This window comes from Anopheles coluzzii, chromosome 2 (assembly GCF_943734685.1).
Source record: "Anopheles coluzzii chromosome 2, AcolN3, whole genome shotgun sequence".
In the NCBI taxonomy this organism is placed as follows: domain Eukaryota; kingdom Metazoa; phylum Arthropoda; class Insecta; order Diptera; family Culicidae; genus Anopheles; species Anopheles coluzzii.
In genome coordinates this window covers 102,190,655-102,213,349 of record NC_064670.1, presented here as the reverse complement: position 1 = coordinate 102,213,349, position 22,695 = coordinate 102,190,655, and the positions used below count along the sequence as shown (strand labels likewise).

Below are 22,695 nucleotides of genomic sequence, written 5' to 3'. Positions count from 1 at the left end.
AATTGAGAACCACCAGAGCACACACCGGCTGCAGCATGGTGCGAAACGTTCTGGAAAAGGAAAGAACGCCCCAAAAAATACTGCCCGCAGCCCAAAGCGGAGCTGGCACGGGATCCGGGAGAGGATACATTCCCCACCGCTCCTCCCGGGCTGCACGCGACAGTAGCACAAAAGCCACGGGAGAAAACAGAAAAATTAATTAAAACAAACACGTTTGCCCACACACACACACACACACACACACACACACACACACACAAACACAAAGAGCTATATAGATGTACCAAAAAACCCCAAACCCAGAGAGTGGTACAAAACTGGGGCTCACACCGGGAATTGAAACGTGTAGCGAGATACGGTTAAGTTTCCACCTCCCCCCTCCTTCTCCCTCTTCCTCTCTCCCTGGGGATATGGTGAGTTTTGTTTGCTAAATAGGTTTCGTTGTTTTTCGGTTTCGTTCGTTGTTTGGCGCTTTTCTGAGGCGCGCGAAGGTTTTGATACGGTTGTTCGCACACTTTTGTTTCCACCCCCTTAGGGTTGGCGTTGGGGTTGTTAGACACAAGACCGAAGAAAAAAGAGTGTGTTTGTGTGTGTGTGTGTGTGTTTGTGAAACGGCACACAATATCTGCACAGTGTCCCCAGTGGAGGAGGGGAAGAACGATGGAAAAACAAAAAACACCTTCAATCGCACACTTTGTTTCCGTCTTTGTTTCCCAAAGGTAGAGATGGCTTTTTAGCCACACCATAGAAAAATCATCGATAGCGCGAGTAGGTTTGTCTGTGTGACTGTGTGTGTGGTAGCTTTGTGTTGCAATAAGCTGACCAGCTTATGTGTTTCGCGCTCGGTCTGTTTGCTGCAGGCAGTCGCATCGGTCGCAAACAGTATATTCCCGATAGGGAGAGCTTGTGTCGGTGTGTGTGTGTGTGTTTCGTTTCGAGTGCTATCGGCTGACGGCATCTGCATCCAGCTGAGATGAAGCAAAGGAAGGGAGGAAGGGGCGAAAACAACAGCAAAGAAAGCCACCCGGAAATGGATGCAAACAGGAAACGATAGCGCATCCGGGAGTGAACCCGGTACCCGATGAACAACAAACAATGCTGGTTGGCGATGTTTGTGTTAGCTTGTTTCTTCCATTTTTTTTTGGTCCGCTTGTATTTGATATTGTTTTGTGATGCCTCTTTTTCTGTGTTTTTTTGTGTGTGTGTTACCTGCCGCTTTTGTATTGCTGCTTCTGCAAACAGGTATAACAGGGTGGAAAGGCAGCAAAAGGAATGAGCTGCGCTTTGCACGTTTGCTGTTTGCTTAGCTTTCGTTTAACAACATAGCGAGGTTTTAGGTGAAACGATCCGGTGTTGCACACCGGGCACCACCCTTGTTGATTAGTACAGCCCAAAAAGCTTCCGCTTCACCCCACAAAAACGGTGCTTGGAGACTGGAAACAAAACTGATTTCGTAACATGTCGCAAATGTAGGTCAGTAACGTATTTGTTAGGAATATTTATCGAAAGTAACAACATTTTCTCCTAGTGATTGAGGGCGATAACATTGGACGGCAAAGTTTGACCGTGTTCTACAGTACAGAAGGATCTACAAAACCAGAAAACCAAAGAGACAGCGCAAAAGAGGGATTTCGACGCATTGGAAAAAAAGAACGAGGAGAAACAGGTGAAAGTGGCCTAAGGGGAATGGCACGTTGCAGGGAGCTCCGGGCTTCGAGGACACCGAGGAGAGACCGCAGAGGAGGACGAACGAGTTGACACACGTTGTTGATTCCACCCGGCTGGCAGGCGCTGGAGCTGGTACGTTACGGTGGGCAGAAGAACCGTTGAACGAGAACGAGACAGACCGGTTTAGTAGCGGGGCATCGAAACAGTTAATACGTACCTCCATAGTTCGGTCTTACTCTTTTATCATAACCAACGCTGAACGAATCTAGAATGGCTGATATATTGACGTCACCGAGCATGCTACCACCTCCGGTCCTGGGAAAAAAGAGAAGAAGAAGGTGGAAAAGAAAGGGTATGGTTAGTTTGGGTGTGTTGTGCATCTTGTGAAGAAGGGGGAAACACGTTCCTTGGCTCTTTGTGTGTGTGTGTGTTTTGAAAAGTTGCTGTGGTATTTTGTGTGTACAATCTAGCACAACTGTTACACACACACACGCGCAAAGATACAAAGACGGGAGAAAATGGGTGTGATGAAATAATTCCCTCAACAAACTTTGCGCTCGCCGCTGGCCTGGTGGCAAGATAAAACTTTGTTTCGTGCACACGGCGTCGTGTCAGATGTTAATGAAAATAGTACAGCATTATGAGTTATGTTGCCAACCCTAAACCCACCCCTTCATAAGGTGCCACCCCTCTGCCCATAAAGCAGAGCAGTGGTGCATAAAACCAATGGCACTGCAAGCACCATTCACCATTCTGGAAGCAGCAATCTGGCACCGTTTCCACGTACAGCGGCGCGCCCGAAATGCTGCAACGTAATCTAGCTTTGATTCGGTAAATTTATGGCCGCTCTATAGCTATGCTATATCAGGTGGCTATCGCGCGTGTGTGTGTCGGGAGAGGTCAGCAACGGTATCTAAGTGAAACTATTAGCCCCGTACAAACCGTCCAGCATCCAGAGCGACCCAGCAGTGACCCGTTTCCAACGACACGCGGAACGTCCGGGGATTGTTTACGGCGAAGGGACTCGAGGTGGCAGAGTACGGGGTACAGTGTTTATGGCCACCGGAGCAGACGCCCGCCCATTGAAGGGAGAAATTTTAGGCAAACTTCCACCGTCCTACTTGTGCAATGCACCTAGCAACGTGATCGTGGCGAGTAGCAGCAACATTTGGACGTGATGATATTGATAATAAATTTTTGAACCACTAAGCCATCCTGCCGGTATCCACAGTAGCAAGAGGAGGGACACACACACACACTTCCAGCTGCTTCCCGGATTTTGTGCCCGAGCTCGGGAATGGGAAATGCCGGGCACCACGGGAAGGTGGGACGTTCCGTGACAAGGGTGGTAGATAAATTTATACACAAGAATTAATGAAATTCCAGTGCCACACTGAGAGGAGCATTTTAAGGGGGGGGGCAGGGAGCTGAGCAAAAGCTATCTCCCGAATGGCACAGCAATGAGCAGAAGAAGAAGAAGAAAAAAGTGCACAGCACAGAACGAAATCATACATCAAAAGTTATGCTTCCCCGGGAGCCAGAGGGATACACGGTGCTAGCGACTAACATTCTATTTTGCTCTGGCCGGTTGGAAGGGGAAGGGTGGGAAGGGGCAGTGTGCCAGTGTGGATAGCGAAATAATTTAGCAAACGCTTTAATTATGCAAGCGTTCCCACAGTTTGTCTTTGAACTTTGGTCCATTGCTTTGGCTTGTTATTTTATATTTACCCGTTGGTGTTTTCGTTAGGAAACAAATTGAAATTGCCGAATTGTGCTCGGTCGGTTTTTTTTTGTCGTTGTTTCGAAATGCAAATACGCTGAAACTAGCAAAGCGTCTTTCCCTTTTTTTTTGTATGCTTGTATACCACTTTGGGATTAGAAACACGCCAACAGCACAGCAAACCAATCCATCGAATGTGGAAAGTGAAGTCAGCTGGAAGAACAAAGCATCAATCGCACAGGGATGGTGCGAGCGAAATCGGACCCGAACGGGGACAGGGGTTGAGCCATATGAGCTCTGGTGGCTATGCGAAGGAGAAAACACACCCAATGACAATGTAATCAATTTTCACTGCCTTCGGTACTTGTTTCGCCGTGTGTACCCGATACGCGAAAGGCAACCCTTTAAAAACGTCGCAGTCAAAGAAGAAGCGGGAAAACAGGGATTGTATATCTGTTTCGATGAGTCCTTCCGGAGCGATCCGAAACATGATAGTGTCCGCCTGAAGTGGAAGCTGCAAGCTTGGAGCGTCTTCGAGGAAGGCCGATCGTTACTGTTGTTGTGCAGTTTGAAATTGAAGCTCAAAATATGTACATCAGCAAACAGCCAAACATTAAACCGCCCCGCAAAACAGGGTTACAGGGTTGCACAACAATTGTTGCTCGTCAGCGGTCGGGTTCACAGGCACTTCAAAGGGGGAAAAAAGAGTTACCCCCGTACTGTAGGAGATGCAGGGAGTACGGGAGGGACGAACTCTCCTCTGCAAACAATTGGGTGTGTTGACGAGAGGCTGTATGGCACACGCGAGAGAGTAAACGGAGCGCTTTGCTGAGTGCTCGAGTATGCTCACCGTTCGCTGTGCACCGAAAAAAGGGTCACGTCGAGAGCGTAAGTAAGTGCTCGTGCGGGTGTGTGTGTGTGTGTGTGTGTGTGTGTGTGTGTGTGTGTGTGTTTGTGTGTGTGTGTGTGTGTGTGTGTGTGTGTGTGTGTGTGTGTGTGTGTGTGTCTAAAGATGAATTTCCCAGGGGAACTAGTTACAGTGTTAATGGAAAATAGCGTTAACCATCATCGCACCCCGTACTTGGGCAGGCTAGCTGGTTTGTTTGTGTTGGCACGGTTGTGTGACTTGTTATTGTGATATTTATTTCTCTCGGGAGGGAGAGAGATAGAGAGAGAGAGCATCTGCGAGAGTGCGCAGCAGGCCAGCGGATTGGAAGCTCCTAAGCACCAAAAAGCTTTGCCAACAGAGAGCGACGGTGCACATACACTATGCGAACATGTGTTTGTGTGTGTGTGAGTGTGGTTGAGCCATGCATTCTCCCGGGATCCTATGAAACAAGGTGCGAGATATTGGTCGTGGATTCTGCACTTGCCCTGCTTGTTCGTTCGGTTATGCTATTGGAATGCTGTTGGTATCATTTTCAGAGGTTATCTTAATGTTAGACAAGGGATTTGGTAACATCAAAGTATACCCGTAGGAATATATGCTATAAGAAATCATTGAAATAATTGCGCAGGTACTTTTCGTACATCAGTTTCGGCTAGATGAGTTTCCAAGAGTTAGATTCAAAACTGATGCTTTAATACATCAAGCAGTCAGACATACTAACTACATCCTTGTATACCAAGCGCTTCAGCTTCTCTTCAAACAGGCTCTTACCAATTTCAGGCTCTCTATGACGCACAATGAAGAAATCAAGAAGTCTCCAGCACACCAAAGTGAGCTGCAACGAAGCGTAACTTCATCTCGAAAATCACGGAATCACCACGATATACTACCAGTTTACAGCCCTGCTGCTGGAGGTACTATTATGGCTCACTAAGGCCACTCTTCCGACCTCCCGGCCATGTGGGCTCAATGGTTAGCGAGCGTGCATAATTTATGTCGAACGCACCTCCTCTCTCTCACTGCTCTTCCATCCAAACGGGAACTCGACCAGCAGGGTCGGCCGATACCAGGTCGGCGGGCATCAGGGCTACTACGGTGTCTCTGAAATGTTTTGCCCCTCTTTGCGTTCCAGCCCCAGGGAAGTCCGTGTGCGTGAAGTCAAAAGCCATTTGCAGTGCGGCACGGTATGTGATTTAGAAGTGGAGTGGATCCCCCGGCGGAAGGGATCAATTTGATTTCCCTCGTCCACTCCGGTGTGCAGGACCGCTCGGTCTCCTGCTGCTACTGCTGGGAAATGAGTGAAATAACTACACCGAAAACCACAACTCGGCCCTCGAGGGTGCGTTCCAGAAGGCTGGCAAAGCAAAAGCACACAGGCGCTAGTTGCCTAGAGTAGAGTAGCAAGCGACGGACCCTGGTGCCATGGTTCCATTTCCGGCAATAAAAATAACCACCATACTGGCAGCAAAGCCACCTCTCGCCTCCACTCCCCGTGCTGATCTACCGTGGAGAGTAGTTGGTTTAGCAAAGACGCACCGGGGGCACCGTACCGTTGTGTTCGTTCCGTGCCGTTGCTTTAAAAGGTTTAATTTACGAGCCAAAAGTCGTTTGGTGCTATTGTTCGGTTGCGAACGGTTCCTGGGCCCCCGGGAAGGGAGGGATTGCGAAATACTACGAGAGCGTGCGAGACAACCCGGGTGGGATAGTGTTGGACCCATACGGATACGGGTAGCACGGTGTGAGAAAGCCCATAAACTTGGCTTCGAGCGGGAGCGGGAGAAATTAGCTTACAAATGAGTGCAAAGTGCGGTTGCCTGGTTCGGGATTGGAGGGAGGAGCATTAAGATAGTGGGCTAAATGAGTGGGCCTCAGCTGGGCTGATGGGATGCGTACAAAAAAAGGGGGAACACGACGATGAGATTGCGGTGGTAAGTACTATTAGTGCGTTTGCGGCAGTAGTAGGGCGGTGCTGGAGTAGTTTTCTTTTTATGAATTTAATTTAAAACCAGCCCAGCATGTTTAAGCTTCACAGCAATGAACGCACTTTCGTGCAGTTTAACTGCATGTAGTTTGAGTAAGTATTCAAGTAACTTTTCCTAATCGGAAAAAGAAAATACGATGCTTTGTTGAGCATTGATGAGCAAATGAGTCGATATTGGTACAAGAATCGAATGGATTTGAGTAAAAGTAAGGATCAGCCCTCTTAGCTACATTGGAGAAGCGTTACAGGCCTTATAATATTCGCTAGCAACATTTTTATTATACTTTTGTTATCCTATCGACCGATGTGTAGATTATTTGAATAAAAAACTATTTCAAACTGCGATGAAAATATACGATAACTGTTTTAAGATAAATTGATATAAACAAGGAAAAGTCTAACGTTACAAATACAAGAAAGGTAAATTATTTTCCATTATTGCACTGTGGTTTATGAGAAAAAGCCATTGAAGGCCTGAAAGTCAACTACACCTTTTAATTTGAGCAGCGCTGTAGTTAAGTAGATAATATAACATATATTGAATGAATTAAATATATCAGATATATTCATGCAATATTAAAGTAACGTTTTCGGCCATTTTTAATTAAAAATAGATTTGGTGCGAGGGCACTATAACTGAAATGAGCTAATAATATGAAATTTTAATAATAATAATAATAATAATTCAAAATAATAATAATAATAATAATAATAATAATAATAATAGTTAAAATTAATAATAAAAATGGTAATGATAATAATAAAGATGGAAATAATAATAATTGTAATAAAATAACAATAAAATAATATCAATAATAATAATATTTTTTATGTTTTTGATATTAGTGAAATAATCATTGATTCCAATCTTTATTAATGATGAATGAACTTTTTAATAATATTTTTTCAATAGTTTGGACTTGCTCGTTATCATATAAAATAACTAGTATTAAGACTTAAATATCTATCAATTTGCTCATCCTCGACGATTTAAACAAGCGTTCAACAAAAGTGCTGCACGGGTTGAGATAAACAGACGTTATGCGTAACGCAAATGTAACGTAGAGGGCTGATCCCTAATTTTACCATTGAAGAAAAGGGTAAACTTTGAAACATTTCATTTGTAAACATACTAATAGAAATGTGAAAATTACCTACAATGCTCAAGCTTCGTAAGTTTCGTTTAATCGAAAGATCTTGGCTAACAAATCCGTTAAAAAAATCAAAAATCAACATTAATGTATCTGCTGAGATACGCTGCTGAGTATAGCAGAACTTAGCGAGAGCAGCGCTAAGGGGTTTTCCCTTTACCTTTTATGGCCATTCTTGATTTCCCGTTACAAAAAAATACTCCATTGCCTTATCGCCCTCCGTTGGCAACGCAATCCCCTCCGTTTGAAATCGTTTCGTTTTCCCGTGGCTCATAAACTTTACTCCCAGCATTTCACATCATATGTCCATCAAGCAGCAGCAGTCGATCTTCCCGTCCGTCCATCCATTGAGCACTTTCCACTCGTCTTATCATTTAGCACACAAAAAAACGGGAGGTGGTAAAATGAAAACCCTCCTTTCCGTCACAAACCCCAAACACACACACACACACGAGCGCGAGAACCGAAGCTTCATGACATTCCATTCCCGGGGCCAGGGTTTCGGTTTGGACGCTTCTGCAAGAAACGAGCACTGGGACTGGTAATCAAATTTATGTTGCTTTTCTTGCAGGTTGTTTTTTATGGGTTTCGGGGTTTTCCCTTCCTCCCACAGTTGCTCCCTGGGGAGCAATGCTGTTCTGCTGCTGCTGCTGCCCCACAGAAAAGCAGGATGGGGCCCGTATAATGGGAAAGTGCGCTCGATGTTAGCTTTGAACCATTGCTAAAACGGGAGGGAAGGGGATGAATGACGAGCAAAAGGGAGATTAAAGCAAAACGTGTTGTCGTAACGGAGTAAAGGGATGGAAAGCTTTTCATTTAAGGCAGAGCTCTCAGATCCCTGCAGTGAAACGAGAAGTCAGTTGACCTGCTTTAGATAGTAAAAGAAGACGAGAAACACACAAAAAAACCAAAAAAGGCGTGTGTAGTGTAAAATGAAGCAAACCAAATGAGGTGGTGTAGAAAAAGTGGAATCTCCAAGGCATTTGCTAGCCACGATGCAAGAAACGAGGCAGAGATACGGGTACTGTAAGATCTGGGGAATTAGTTGCGGAAAGAAAGTATTGAAATAGAGAGCGATGGAGCTATAAAGGGTACGGCAAAAAACGTCTTACTGATCCAGGAGATTTTCTTTTGAGCGATCATGGAGCGGGCTTGGCAAGCGGAATCGTTTTCAATCCTCTTCCGCTATTCCGCGGGGAACGATTCGCGAAGCATAAATCCATCTCATTTGCGATGCGCACGCAGTGAGTCGAAAGACGATGCAGAGAAAAAAAGCTGGAATGGAAGAGATGTCATAGCCCATCCCGAATACAATCTTTTTGTCGAAATCGGCATGGGAATGAAAGTTCTCCGGCACGGTGCACACACCCATTACCACCTTCGCAGCAACCGAACCCACGAAGCGTTCGGTGTGAAGGTGCGCCATTCTCGCAGCGGACGCAAGAGGCGTTGGAAGCGCAATGAAAACAAACTATTAATTTTGATTATAAATCCCCAATCGCGTTTTGCTGGCAAACGCTGACAAATCCGTTTTCATTAATCACAGAGCTGGCGGCCGGGTGGGGAGGTTGGGAGGGAAGGTGGCAGAAGACGATGGTACGGCAATGGGTCGTAATGGGTTTCTACCTTCGGCTCAAGATAACGAGCGCAGAACCGAACGTACCCGGGACCGTGCCATGGGGAACAATCTTGCGAAGCATCAAATAACTGCCTCGGAGCGGGATTTGAGAGAGTAAAACACACGCACACAAAAACTCAAGGAAGGTGTAAAAGGTGTGGTAGTGTTCTGGGAGGAGGAATATTCGTAGCCCGGCACCCAAAGGCACCTGCGGCACCACAGTTCGGCTCTACAGCGGTAGTAAATCCGTCTGATGGGACGGTCGTGATTACACAAGCTTGGAAAGAAATTAAAAAAGCAACTCTTTTATTGCAAGAATATCTTCCTCCCAGTGGGGTGGCAAGAGATGGGGATGGTTCTTTTATCCGTGGTGCGTTTTTTTTTTATTCTTCCACCGTATCACGGTACATAATACGCTTCACACGACGCAGAAGCACTATCAAGATCTCGGGTGTATATCTTTGATTTATATGAACGGATTAAATGTAGAGCGGCAGATGGCCCCGTCCAGGTGGGTAGGCGAAATCCATTTTCGAATCATAAAACGGCAGTGGCACGTGGAAGCAAAGGCGTGTTAGGTAAAGGGAAAATGGCGTAGTTTGTGACAACTTTTGGAGCGATCGAATCGTTTTGAAATTCTTCTACTAAGACATATTCTTATAGTTTGATTGAATACGGCCCAGAATCAACAATTTATGGATATATCTTAAGATTTATATTCTCAAGCAAATTAAGGGAAAAAGGCCTAAAATTAGTCTTTCGAACCGGATTTCAGCAAGCAACGACTATTTTTATGGTTTTGATCATTAATACACTCTATATTATCTATGTATAAAGAAAAGTTATACATGAAATAAGACAAAATATTAAATTTATTATGGCACTGTGGAGTAGCTGCTTAATTAACCACTTGTTGTTGTAGACCATAATTAACTTGGCTCATGAAATTTGTCATTTCAAATGCGTCTGAAAACTTATCAAAACTTCCATCTTTCAATTGTCATTAATTTCATCAAAATGAAGGGTACGTCAGAAGCGCACGTGATAAATTTCCACTCGTAGATGCGCGCGTAGTGCCTGACGGAGTTTGTCGGTTAATGATAATGTTCCGGGAACTGATCTTCTCCATCGCTTGGAATGTTCCCACTGCAGGTGGAAACAGGGGAATTGGTAACATGATTCGTTCCCGTTCAACCGAACTTTACCATCATCATCATCATCATCATCATCATCAGCAGCATCGTCGTCAGTGAATTCCCCGTGACTCTTCGCAGAGGTTATGAAATTTGCTTGCCCATATAGATGCCCCCCCCCCCCTCCTTCGCACTGGTGCCCGATGGAGAAAGTTTTCAGTCCCCGGGAGCCGTCGCAAAATTCACGTGAAATTCCCCGGGCCGGAGGTGGGCCAGCGGGTTGAAAATGAATTTTCGATAACTTCATTTTGGAGTTTCAGCGCAGCCACCGTCGTGTTGGCTGGCTGATGGAATTTTGCACAACCCATGGGGTTCTTATCGGTGCTGGTTGGTGGTGGGGTCACTAGAAAGGGAGGGTTGTGAAATCGAGCTGCGCTTCACGTAGCTCTCTTGAGATTTTAATTATCCCAACGGACCTGACTTATTTTCGACTTTCACCTTAGGTCCTAGAAATTATCCCACGTCCACTACACCGTTTGGTTTGGCATCCAATATTCCAGTGGTACATTGGGCAACATAAAATAAAAAAAAGGCAAAAATATGAATGAACCAAACTCGGTTATGCTAGGAGCTGTGCTGGCGGTAAAAACTCTTCCCGTGCGCATTGTTTAGCGTGGCAAAAGTTTTCATTGGAGCTTGATGGGTAGGAAGAATTTTTATTTGAAAGCTTGGGCGGGTTGCACTCCGATGGGAATCGAAATGGCAGTTGGGCTGATGGGAAATTAACACGCTTGAAGTCTCGTGGCCTGTCACATGGGGTAGGGTACAGCACTCCATGCAGCTAGTTTTCTCGGTGTTGTCAGTATGCCGTGCTGGCATCCGGCGGAAATCGCCTCTATCGCTTGCCCCGGATGCTGCGGGGTTAGCTGCTTACCCTATAGCGATATTTTCCCATGACCCACCGCTTCCCGTGGCGTGGGGAAGGTAGGAAGCCCAGGCAAAAGCCAAATATGCATAATATAATGAGAATTTTACGCTTCGCTGGCTTAAAAATTATTTTACACCGACCATGCCGCGCTGTCGGCGGTACCGAAGCATGGTGCTTGTTTCTTCATCTTTTTTCCCATGGCGCACCGGTCTTTCCGGTGGTGCAAAAGCACGGAGAGGGAATGTTAACGCGTGGATCATATGTATATATGCATGTGCTGGTGGACATGGGCATATAGTGCATTCAGTAGAATATTACTCCACACCGGCATAATAGATGAAGTGCATCGGGGCATTGTGGATGTGGCCCTCGGGGTCCGTTCAGGTTTTGTCGTGTGTAACAAATTCAAGACCATTTTATAACCCCCCGCGTACGAACCTCGCAACCGATCAGAAAGTTATTTAAAACGTTTTATAAATAGAGTATGCAGTATAAATACATTACGTACGCTTCGCACTGCCACTTGAAGATGGTGAAATGAGGTGTAAAAACGTATGAACCATCAGGCGCCTCCATGGAAGGGTTTGCAATGGAGACGCCTAGTGCCTTATTGTCTTACAAGAGCAAACAACAAAATTGAAAATAATATAAGTATTAAATAAAATGCACGTGTATGCAAAATAGAACATCACCATTTTGCAACAAGGATATTGATATTGTTCAGGCATCGTTCGATTGAATGGCAATTGCGAAAGGGAAAGATTCACCGTTAACACAAGTATTCCTCTCCAGCGCGATAACATTGGTTTTAAGCTTCCCCTATCACACTCACACGCTTCGCGGGTGCCGATAAGTGCTTGCACCATCGCCTATTCAGTTTAAAAAAAAAAGCCCCTTCACGGCTAATGAACGCTATCGAGCTGTGAAAAAAGGCGACCCTCATCGTGCACTTGGCACTTGGGCCATCTCGATAGAGAGCAAACAAAATGTGCCACCCTAACCCCTCACTTTTACTAGCATTGCTGCGAAAGGCGGGCCTGGGCTTGGCTGGCTGATGATGCAGTAGCAGATAATTTTGCGTCACTTTTTGCCTGAGCGCGTGTTCCTCGGAGATAAAGGCAGTTGATAGAGCAAAAAAATGGCGGTTTGCCTCTCGTATGAGCGAGAGCATACATTATTCCTACCACCACTTGTCGATAATGGCAGCGAAATGATGCTTGCACCGTGGTAGATTGAATTTGGGGTAAGTTAGTAGAAGGCATAGCAACAACAAATGGCGCTGTGGAAAATAAGCAAATGGTTTTACACGACGCTCGTACATTGTCATTTAGCGGAGTAATGTTTCCTTCGGTGAAACTCTCTCTCTCTCTCTACGGTTCTGTATCGAAAGCGATACTTAATAGAAACAGATGCGTTGTTACTGGGTAGTTAGGTCCCGTTCACTTCCAGCAGTGTGGCAAAGAAAATGAATAATCCGGCAACAAACAGGGGGAAAAGGTGAATGGTGAAGGTAGGCTTAACCTTTTTTTGTTCGTTCATCTCCTTTACAAACCGGCCGATCGATCGGTTGTTGCTCACAAGCAAAGGCAAAAGCTGCATAGCATTGGGATGGGAATCACCCTTCTGAGGGGTAACAGTGTTAGTGTGATGCTGTTGCATCGCTGCAACATGTACGGTGTTGTGTCAAGTAGGTCAACTGGTGCTAGGCACCACCAGACCAGAGTGGTGGATATTATGGCAGCGGAGAAACATCCACGAGCTGCTGTAATGCTGTCGCGCACGCCGTAAAAGGGCCCAAGTTTGAACAATGGTTTTCGAATGGTGGAACGACCCGGTGGAAAAGATCGCGCACGGAATGATAAGCTTGCACGATAACAAGGTCAACATGTCATAATGCAGGTCCTTTTGAAACGGTTTTTTTTTGTCGTTATCAAAGGTTTTGGATAGCGTGTGCCGTACTAGACATGCGATATCTTTCGATGAAAGCAAAAGTAATTTATATTTTGAAGCATTTTCTCTTTCTTTAATTATAATTATAACTTTAATGATTTAGTTTATAAAGTTATTTACGGCCTGATACTTTTTAGTACCTCATTTAGTATTTTGCTAAAAGAAAGTGGTGGGAAACATCTAGCAGCTAGCATGATACAACATTATCAAACTGATTTTTCGACCGAATTTCACATTAAAAATATGTTCCTACCAAAAAAGCTTAACGCTAACATATGTGCCCATCATTGTGAGCTGAGTAATAAAATTTATTGTTTTGGTTTCCGTTGAAAAACCAAAAAAAAAAAAGAGAGCCAACGACAGGTTTCAGTTTTTCGTGTCCCTGAGCCGTTGGTCCAAAATAAGCATCTCGACACATGAAATGGCATTATAATACACGCCATCGTACGGGGCCTGACGGTACACTTTCAGGGCATTTGTGCCCCGTAGTCCCAGGAGCAGGTAGGGGAGACGATAGCTTTCCCTCCCCTCTCCCCCTTTCCACCCATTTAATTGGCCATGGTAATTCTGGTTGGCTCGATCACGGCGCACCACACTCTTGCACCTGGCGTTTGATCGTGAGCCCCACCAGCCCAGCAGCGGCTGTTGGATGGATCATAAATCTTACAGTGTGCTGGACCCGAACATGCAATCCACCCGGTACCTCTGTACCTCCGTCTTCGGACTCTTTTGCTCCAGTGGTTTGATTTAGAACGGGTTTGCTCTTTGTTTCGTGTGCGCAGCCTACCGTGCAAAAGGGGTACGGGTACCAGGGGGTTTTGTGCCACAGTTAATAACGCAGGTTAGGGAGTGGGGGGGGGGGGGAGGGCAGTAGCGTGATTGACTGCAGTAGTCATATGCATAAGTAGCTCCAGTGAGTGGTGAGGTTCTACTCCAAAAGGGCTAGAAGCTAGAAAGCGCCAGCTCGTCCGGTGGGAACAACAACGAAATGACCAAGCGAAAAATGGCTTAACTAGCCTCGCTCTGCCACCGGGTACCGCAATGATGCCTTTGGTGTTCGAGCGTCCCTCTAACGCTGTGTTTTGCATACTATTTTTCTTTGGCTTTTGCTTTTGCTTTATAGAAAATGTTGCTTGATAGAAATGGCCCGAACCCGATTTAGAGCGACACACACAAACTCAAGGGGACAGATGGGGACGATTTTCCGACCTAGCATGGCTGCCGCATGGTTGTGGCCCGTGGCACACAAACACACTCACACACTCAAACATGCTCCCTAATGCAGCAATGCAGGAGAAAGCGAGTGGTCGCGTGAAAGCCAAACCCTAGGTCAGCAGAGCACCAGCGAGCCGTTGTAGGGCTGGCGGTTGAAAGCTTTAGTGAAGCGGTGGCTCGGGTGCTGTCCACCGGCAGCTAGCAGCATTTGCTTTGCAGCTAGAACGTGACAAACAAATGCGACTAGTTTTGCAGGCTGTGTGGAGGGAGAGAAGCCACACTGGCACTGCAAGCTGTGAGGACGCTTTTGGTGGAGCACACGGTGCGCCTCACACGGTACTATATTCATGATGAGCCCTGTGTCCCTGCTGTGCCTGTCAAGCCCATTATTGATCCCAGGACTTACTTGTCTCTCGTGCGGGTTTTTGCGTGCGGGTCAGATTCATCTTGGTTACCCCACTTTTTCCAATTTCGCTCCTCATCTGCTCCCCGGGGCAGCTTCCCACTCCATTCCCACAAGCGGCCGCATAAAATACCGCACATGCTTCATTGGAACGTGTCCATCTGTATGCATGAGTGTGTGTGTGTTGTGTGGTGGTATGTGTATTGGAGGATTGTGTCAGCCAGCTCTCAAAATCGGTGACCTATTTATTCAACTCTGCCCACCCCTAGTGCCGTGACGTGTGCGTCGATAGCAAAGCATCCCGTTTGCTGACGGTTTCGTGGAAATCGATGGCGCGGCGACGGTGGCTGCTGGCTCATGCTAATTTGCTGCCAACACCTTGCGCCTGCAAGTGGCAACAGTACCGGTGATTGCGTTTGATGGCACGAGAGAAAGAGTGAAAGAGAGATACAGAGCGGTCGGGCTAAACGGGATGGTGTTTGTGGTGATGCCAACGAACGACAGAGAGGAAGAAACAAGCGAATGGAGCATGAAGCAGCATGAATGACGTCATTACCATTTTCAGTTTGCAGTAGTGGTGGGGTGCTGGGGGAGCTGCAGAGCATAATGGGGTTTTGTCGGGTTTTTTTCTTCTTTTCTTCTCCTGTGCTTTATTCGTTTTGATCCTAGAACGCTTTTAGCCATTCACCGGGAGTGTCACCGTGTGTCACCGGGGAGCGCATGTGAAGGTGAGCGTAATTGAATGGGGAGTTTAAATATCTCGCGCGGTATGTTTTCTCCTCGTGGCCGCCTGTGGGGTGAGGATTTGGAGGATCAACTGTGGCAGGCAGTTGGGTGGGCAACCGCAGTTTTATAATGTATCAAATGGTTCAAAATACACATTTCTAAAACAAAATGTACTTATAATGTTTAAAATACGAATGAAATGCTTTTGAAGCTCATGTCTTTGTTTGTGACTCTATAAAAAATGATCTTCATCATTATCACGTAACAAAATATGCTAAAATCACTTTTGGCTCGCTGGTTTTATCATAGAAAGAAGCTGAATTAATGATTTTATTATAAGTTTATATATACCATAATAATACTCCTTTTTCCAATTTTATTGGCTTAATCTACCGACGTTCTCATGTTGGCAAGTGAGTGCTTTTCTAGAGTATGTCCCAATGGAATCGAATGCGTATCTCTCAATCATTTTAATGCATCTGTACGTAGATTTGTAAATAATTAAAATTAACACCAATCATTATTTCAAGGCGTTAAAAAGTATTACTTGTACTGATGTTAGATATTTGAATTAGAGCTTATACTTATATTCACCGTTGCAAGGATTGACTATCCGGTTGCGTGGTAATGAATTAAGTCTCGAAAGTCTGTACAGGCCGGCTGGTCCGCGTAGGACATTACGCCAAATAGAAGACTTATATTCTCCAATCCGTATTGGAGTTTGGATTCTAATAGTACTACGAAGCATCACAGAACTCTGCCAATGAATCGGATTGGATGTAAGTCCTACAATCGTACAATTAGAAAGTCTTAACTTCAATCTCTACTATACGCACACAAAACACACCATCATAATCATGTTAATGAATGCGGTTTTGATTCAACACTATTATATAATATAAGCAAGCATTATACAATACTAACACACTATACTACCACATTATTGATTCACCTGTTTAAGATATAGTGCATTTTGCTTTTAAAATTGATTCTGCCGTGTAGTATTAAGAACTTCTGTTGGGATTGAATTAAACATTTGAATTTTGTTAAAGAACAATGAGTTCTGAGCTCTCAATGAAAAGTAACTTGGTGTTCTCGGTTCATTTGATCTACGAGTTGGTTAACATTCCATGTATGAAAATTACTGTTTGATACACTTTTCTTTGTTTTACTGACAACCAATGAAGAATGTCAACCAATGAAGGTAGATGAAGTTATTTTGTATTGATTGAAACATTTGTAGCTGTAGTGTATTGCCAAGAAATAGTGAAATATTGTGCAACATTAAAGTTTTTCTGTATAATAGTTTTCGTAAAGTATGATACTCATTTCCTTTATTATTTTCATATCTAAAATGTAGTTTGATTATTTCACTATCTTTCGTCAGGAAACAATTTATTGAATCATTGTTCATTTTATCGTTTTAGTAGTTCATCAGTGTGCGACTAAACAACACGCCCCAATGACCGTCAGCGTTCGATAGCCATTTGCCATGCGGTAGATTTCATGTCCCAAAATCTTTAGTACGCACCTCCCTCAGCCCTATTAACTTTAATGTTACCTTCGTTGATAGACGTGCTAACGTGCGCTGGCCTGTATGACTTTATCGTGCTTCTCTTGCGCACAGCTGCCTCTGTACAAGACATGTTTTGTATGCTGAAGCAGCATTTAACACAAACCAGTTCGAAAAAGGTTGAACAAGAAAACACTAGGACACTCCCATATCAACCTCAGCCAAGCGCACAATTGACAGGTACCGTAGCAGCTGGGTGGGTAAACTTCAATCAATGCGTGCAATGCACATGCCGAAATCGGAAGTGAGATTTCGTTTCACCACAACGAGGCCTCCCCGAAAATTACCACTGGCCGTAGTTTGCCGAGAGGATCGATTCCCGGGGCTTGCGGTTGTTTCAACCCGCAATTTGCAGCTTGCTCTGCTGGTATTATTGATCTGACCATCCAAGTTTTCGACAGCTGCTTTCCTTGCTACACTCGATTCACAATGGAAAATCGCAAGGTTAGACCGTGAGCGATTGGCAGTAATCGATTGGGTGAGCGTTTGTTGTAGTTTGTTTAGCAAAAATAACGCCTCCACGCACATTTTGGGAAGGCACAAAGTTAGCCTCCAAAGTGCCTTTCACCGACTGAGAGATCAGTCGTGTTGTGCAGCTCAAGGTCTGTATGCGTATGTAAAAAAAACGGAAATTATACTCCATCCTGCGCGGTCTGTACTTTAGTTCGTGCGAGAAAGAGAGCGAGCAAATGAGCCCACGCGCGTGTGAGTGTGAAGTAAAACACCCCCGCTGCTGTGGATGGAACACCCCCCCCCCCCACGGTGGAAGCTCAACCGAAACAACCGTGGTCCACTTTAGGATCGAACGTTTTTGCGTTTGCCACAAGATGAGTGGAAGAAATCTCACCCCATCAGCTCTTTCCCATTCCCGACCGAAAGCCCGTGCCTCGGTGAAAGGGTGCGGCCGGGTGAGCAGCGCTCGGTGTGAGCAAGGGGAAGGAAAAATCAGGGTCGTGTGCAGCAGAGTGTACGAGCGTACCATCTCACCCGCTCGCACGCAATCACGCTCGCACGCCACCGTCGTAGCGCGCGCTCGGGCTTTTGCTCATTTTCGCTCGTGCACGAGGGTCCGCGCTCCGGGTTCCGGTCTCGGGGCCCTTTTTGCGGTGGAAAGTTCTCGCTCACGGTCCATTGGCAGAGTGGTATTGTGTTAGCAACGCCCAAGAAAATTTCACCTATTCTTGTGCAAGGCTTCCCCCCCCCCATACTTCACTGGGGCCGGGCGTATGCTGGCGTTGCGAAAGAATCCCGCCGCAACGCGTTCAACCGTTTTCCAATGCGTGTTGTCCTTCGGATGGGTTAGTGGTGGATATATATATATATACGGTATTGCAACACAACACTTACCCCGCTAGCACATACGGTGGCGTCCTATTTATAGTTTGAGGCAGGAACAGAGCCAAGTTGAGTGTCAGTATGAGGACACCCAGCGAGGGGCTCTTCGCATGCGGAACTTCGATAGTTAGCGACATGATGACGGCTGGCTGGGCAGGCTTGGCAGGCTTCTCGCAGTCTCCAGCACCAGAGCGCAGCGCTATCTGTGTATCCCGGTGTGTATCCCGGCTCCGCACAGGATCACCGCCCGTCGTCCGTCGTCGTCAGATTTCCGCGCGTATCGATGCCGTGCTGGAGGAGTGTGAGCGTGTCTTTTGGTGCTCGCTCTCTCCCTCTCACTTTGTATCTCTTTCTAGTGTCTCGTGATTTCTACCGTTGACTCCGGTGGCTGGCCAGATTGCTGGACCGTGTTTCGGTTCGGCTGCGGCTCTTCCCCAGAATGGGGAACGGACCAGGGAATGTGTGACCTTCCTCGTTGCTTCGTAGCTGTTTTTTCCTTCTCGTACTTTCTCTCTCTTCTTCTCTGTCTTTCGCTCTCTCTCTCTTGCTCACTCCCTCGCGCTTGTTCCCAGATTTTTGGGGTGCTGCTGCTGCTTTTTATCCGCTGAACCCCGGTAGAGCACTGGCCTGCACTGGCTGGGGGGCGGGCTAGTTTCACCGAAACTGGGCGCTGTGGTCTATGTCACACCTGTGCCAGCTGCACAATAATTCATTCTCTCACACACTTACACACATACAAAACCACGTAGCAGCGCGCACAGACACACACACACACATAGTGTTTTGCAAATGGCAGGGCTTCAGGCTTTCGCTGGTATTCCTCACGGCACGGACACGCACACGGTTCAGAGTTTCGCTTTCTCTTTTCCTCTCTTGTTTTTTTTCTCTCTATGTCACGATCGGGTTCACATACACACTCTGGATCGTCCGTTTTTTGAGTCGATCGATTCACAATGCTTTCGCACACAGCTAAAGCCAGCGATCACACAACGCACCTAGAGCTGCAAACTGCAAGCAGGACTTGTGTGCCTTCGGCAGCGCTGGAAACGGGATGATGCCCTGCTGGGGGTGGTGGTGGTGGTCCATTTCACCGCACCTTCCAGTGGCCACCGCCGGGCAGCACGGTCGAGGCAGGCTGGCCACCGGTACGCACGACACACACCGCCGACCGTCGGACGGGCCGAGCTTCCCTTGCGCGCAGCACGGTGCGGCTGACAGAAGGCATCTTTCGTTTGCTCCTGCGTGCAAACACACGCACACACGGACACGCTCAGACACACATACACACCACCGCCGCCGTTCCTTTGCACTGCACACACACACACGCGCACTCGTTCACACACGCACGCACGCACACACACACCAGGTACCGTTGCGGTACGTCTTTTGGGCACACTAGCACATTGCGATTTGCACTTTTTCCTTTGCAGCTGTTGGCCGAGCCTGTGCTGGGTTCCACACACCGCACCGCACACGCACTTGCTTTTTCGCTCTTTCGCTCTCTTCACACCTTCCGTTTTGCACTGTATCCTGCCCGACGATGCTTGCTCTCGCTCGCGCTCCCTGCTCGCCCCGCGCACATTTGTTCTCGTGAAGGGAGCGTGTGGGAGAAATTAAGGGCACAGCTGCCTCGCCTCCACGGTTACGGTAGATTATTACACTGACCTACTGGCCACCTGCAATGAGGGAGGGGTTTCCCCTTAGGGGGTTAGTATGCGTGTACACGGCGCTCGGGAAGACGGAAGATGGAACGCTAAAAGACGGGGCGAGACTGGTGGAATTATCCTTGGCAGTAGTTACTTGTAACTGTTTTCAGACGCGTTCAAAACACAGAAACGTTTTGTTAGAGTTTTTGAACTTCAAAAGGGGTATCTTGTGGTATCAAACACGTCGCCGAGCCTTCAAGTGAAGAGATTACAACGCGCACTACGGCAAGTGAAATGAAAAGATTAGATAGAAGGCTGCTTTGATCATGCTGCAAGAAACCAAATTCCTTTTCCAGCAACGTTTTGGACACTTGTACTTCAGTCGATGCCTACGTTGATCTGTGAGCCCATTCACAATCGTCCAACATGCAATTTGTATCCTCTTCCCATACATCACAGCCAATCACAATTGCTCTTTTTCCGATCATACCGCCCTTCGGACTGGAAACTGAGTCTTTTAAGGGGTTGTTGGGACCGTTTTGTTACTTCTTTTTGTGTTGTTTTTGTTTGCTGGCAGGCTGCAACCACACACACACACACACACTCACACCGTCTTTGATGCTGCCCTCCGTGGAGCTCGCTAGCTCCAGCGGTACTGCTGCTCTCGGTGCCCAAACTTGGCCTGGAATATTTTGGGTGGGACACACTCCAATTGGAAATAAAAACGGCAGCCCTTGAAACACACATACACTGTGGTAGGGCTGTAGAAACAGCAAACACACACATACACACAGGCACACACGTTGAATGAGAGCGTTTCGCTCTGAAAAAGATCCCGAGCTCTTTCTGGGTGATTGTGTGTGTGTGTGTGTTTTTGTGTGTTAGTGAACCAATGTGTAGAATGGAACCGAACGGCTCCATCCAACAAATAAAAAAAGCTCAAACTTGAAGTTGTGTGAACCAGTACACCAGGCTGTGTACTCCCTATCCACTCTCAAGTTGAGTGCAAAAGAGTGCAAAAAACTCACACTCACACACGACTAAAACGGAGCAATAGTTCTCACTGTTTACCTTCTGCTCCAGCGGAGGGCTTTGCTTCAGCGAGTCCCCAAAAAGATGGGAGTTGGGAGTTTCCCGGTGCAAAAAGCTTTCGTGCTTCAAGTTGCACTCTCGCCAGGACCATGACTCACTTTCGCTCTCGCTCTCTTTCTTACACGCACACACAGAGGCGTCTGTCTGAAGTTCTAAGAGCGCGGAGCTTTCGGGCGAGCAAAGAGCTGGAGGTGAGCGCAGGATTCGGAACCAGAGAGTACCGCTCGTGCTCGCTTTTGCTGTGCACGAATGGTAATGTGTGTTCACGATTTCGCACCACACGATTCACGTTGTGCCGTCTGTCCGACCCCCGTCAAATACTCTCGTTTTGGCAAACCCTCGTACCGTTGTGAGTTTGTATCTCTGCGTGCGTGTGTGTGTGTTTTATGGTGTTAGCGCACCTGCGCGGTGTGGCACAAAAGCTGCTCGCGAAAAATTCGACACAATTTTCGCTACACATAATAATAATAGTAACAGCCATAGTAGCGCCAACGCTAAGCGCCAAACGAGAAGATTCTCTGGTCCCGCTTCAGCTTCAGCACGCACTGCTGCTATCGAGTTGGGGTGGGGTTGTGGTGTGTGTGTGTGAGTGCAAAAGAGAGACATAGTGTGAGAGAGCGAGAGCGAGCGAGAATGAAACCTCGTTTTCGCTTTCTTCCTTGGGGTCTTGGTTTTCTTGCCGTCGTTCTGTCCACTGGTGCTTGTTTTTCTCCCACAGGAATTAAGGGCAGGGCGTTCGATTTTGCGGGCGTTAACTAGCCTTGTGCACAGGGGAGATTCTTCTTTTCAGGCTTATTTTGTTCGAGTTGTTACGCTTGAGTACACACATTTTTAATGTGTACCACTTTACGGGGTGGTTTAGTTTAAGGGAACTGTTTACACAACTTTACTCAATCTTTTGCACCACAACCGTTTCGCGATCGATTGCTAGCTCAGTTGGCAAAACTCTGATTGACACTGTGGCTTTTTCGTGGCGCCTCAAAATCACTTGCTGTACTTTGCAACACTAAACACACTGTTTTTTGTTGCTCTTTTCACCATTTCACGCACTTGCGAAACCCCGATTTGTCCTGCCAAGGGTGAAGCAGCAAACCGCTGGCAGCACCCAGCAGCAAAAGGGCAGGGTCCCACACACAGCTGCACACAGCTTACTCACATTGAACAGTTCGTCCACCTGTTCGTCCTAACGTACGATCCATCCGCTAGAGCTTTCCTCGACGAACTGAGCGGTGACCGTTCGGGCGACAGGGCCCTAGACCGGGACCAGGCCGTCGTACAGGATCCAGACCCGAACGGGTCCCGAACGGCCTTTCCACTCCTTCGCAACGGTGCTCTCTCGCTCTCTCGCACTCCTATGCAGAGCTCACATCGTTCGCAAAAGCTCTCTACACATACACACACACACACACACACACACACACACACACGCACGCAGAGAGTTTTCGGGAGCGGCGGCGGCAGTGTCCTTACTCAAGGCGTTTTCGCTCGTCGATGGTCTCTCGCTCGCTGGTTCGAAAGGAGTTCTGCACCACCACACTAGCGCGTGAGGTTATTCATAGCTTCGACCTCTGACATCCGCCCAATTCCTCCCCCCCCCCCCCCGTTTGTTGCAAAAAACTGCCCATTGCCTTCCGTTTGCCTGTGTGTGAGGTGCAGGATAAAGCAGA

At 46.8% G+C, this 22,695-nt stretch overlaps 1 protein-coding gene across 7 annotated transcripts in view; it reads right to left on the bottom strand.

Moving 5' to 3' along the window:
• Positions 1-22,286, bottom strand: part of LOC120952660 (gamma-aminobutyric acid receptor subunit beta) — a 76,175-nt gene extending 53,889 nt beyond the window's left edge. For 4 of the 7 annotated variants that reach the window (XM_040372105.2, XM_040372100.2, XM_040372106.2 and 1 more), the window contains exons 1-3: positions 22,185-22,286; positions 18,303-19,966; positions 1,886-1,983 (exon numbers count right to left, since the gene is read on the bottom strand). In XM_040372105.2, the coding sequence (XP_040228039.1) occupies positions 1,886-1,983; positions 18,303-18,427 (223 nt within the window). In that variant the 5' untranslated portion in view covers positions 18,428-19,966; positions 22,185-22,286. Of the gene's footprint in view, positions 1-1,885; positions 1,984-18,302; positions 19,967-20,482; positions 20,643-22,184 lie in introns of those variants that run through there. The other 3 variants (XM_049607552.1, XM_040372103.2, XM_049607553.1) reach the window with 3 other exon arrangements.
• Between the last annotated feature and the right edge of the window lie 409 nt (positions 22,287-22,695).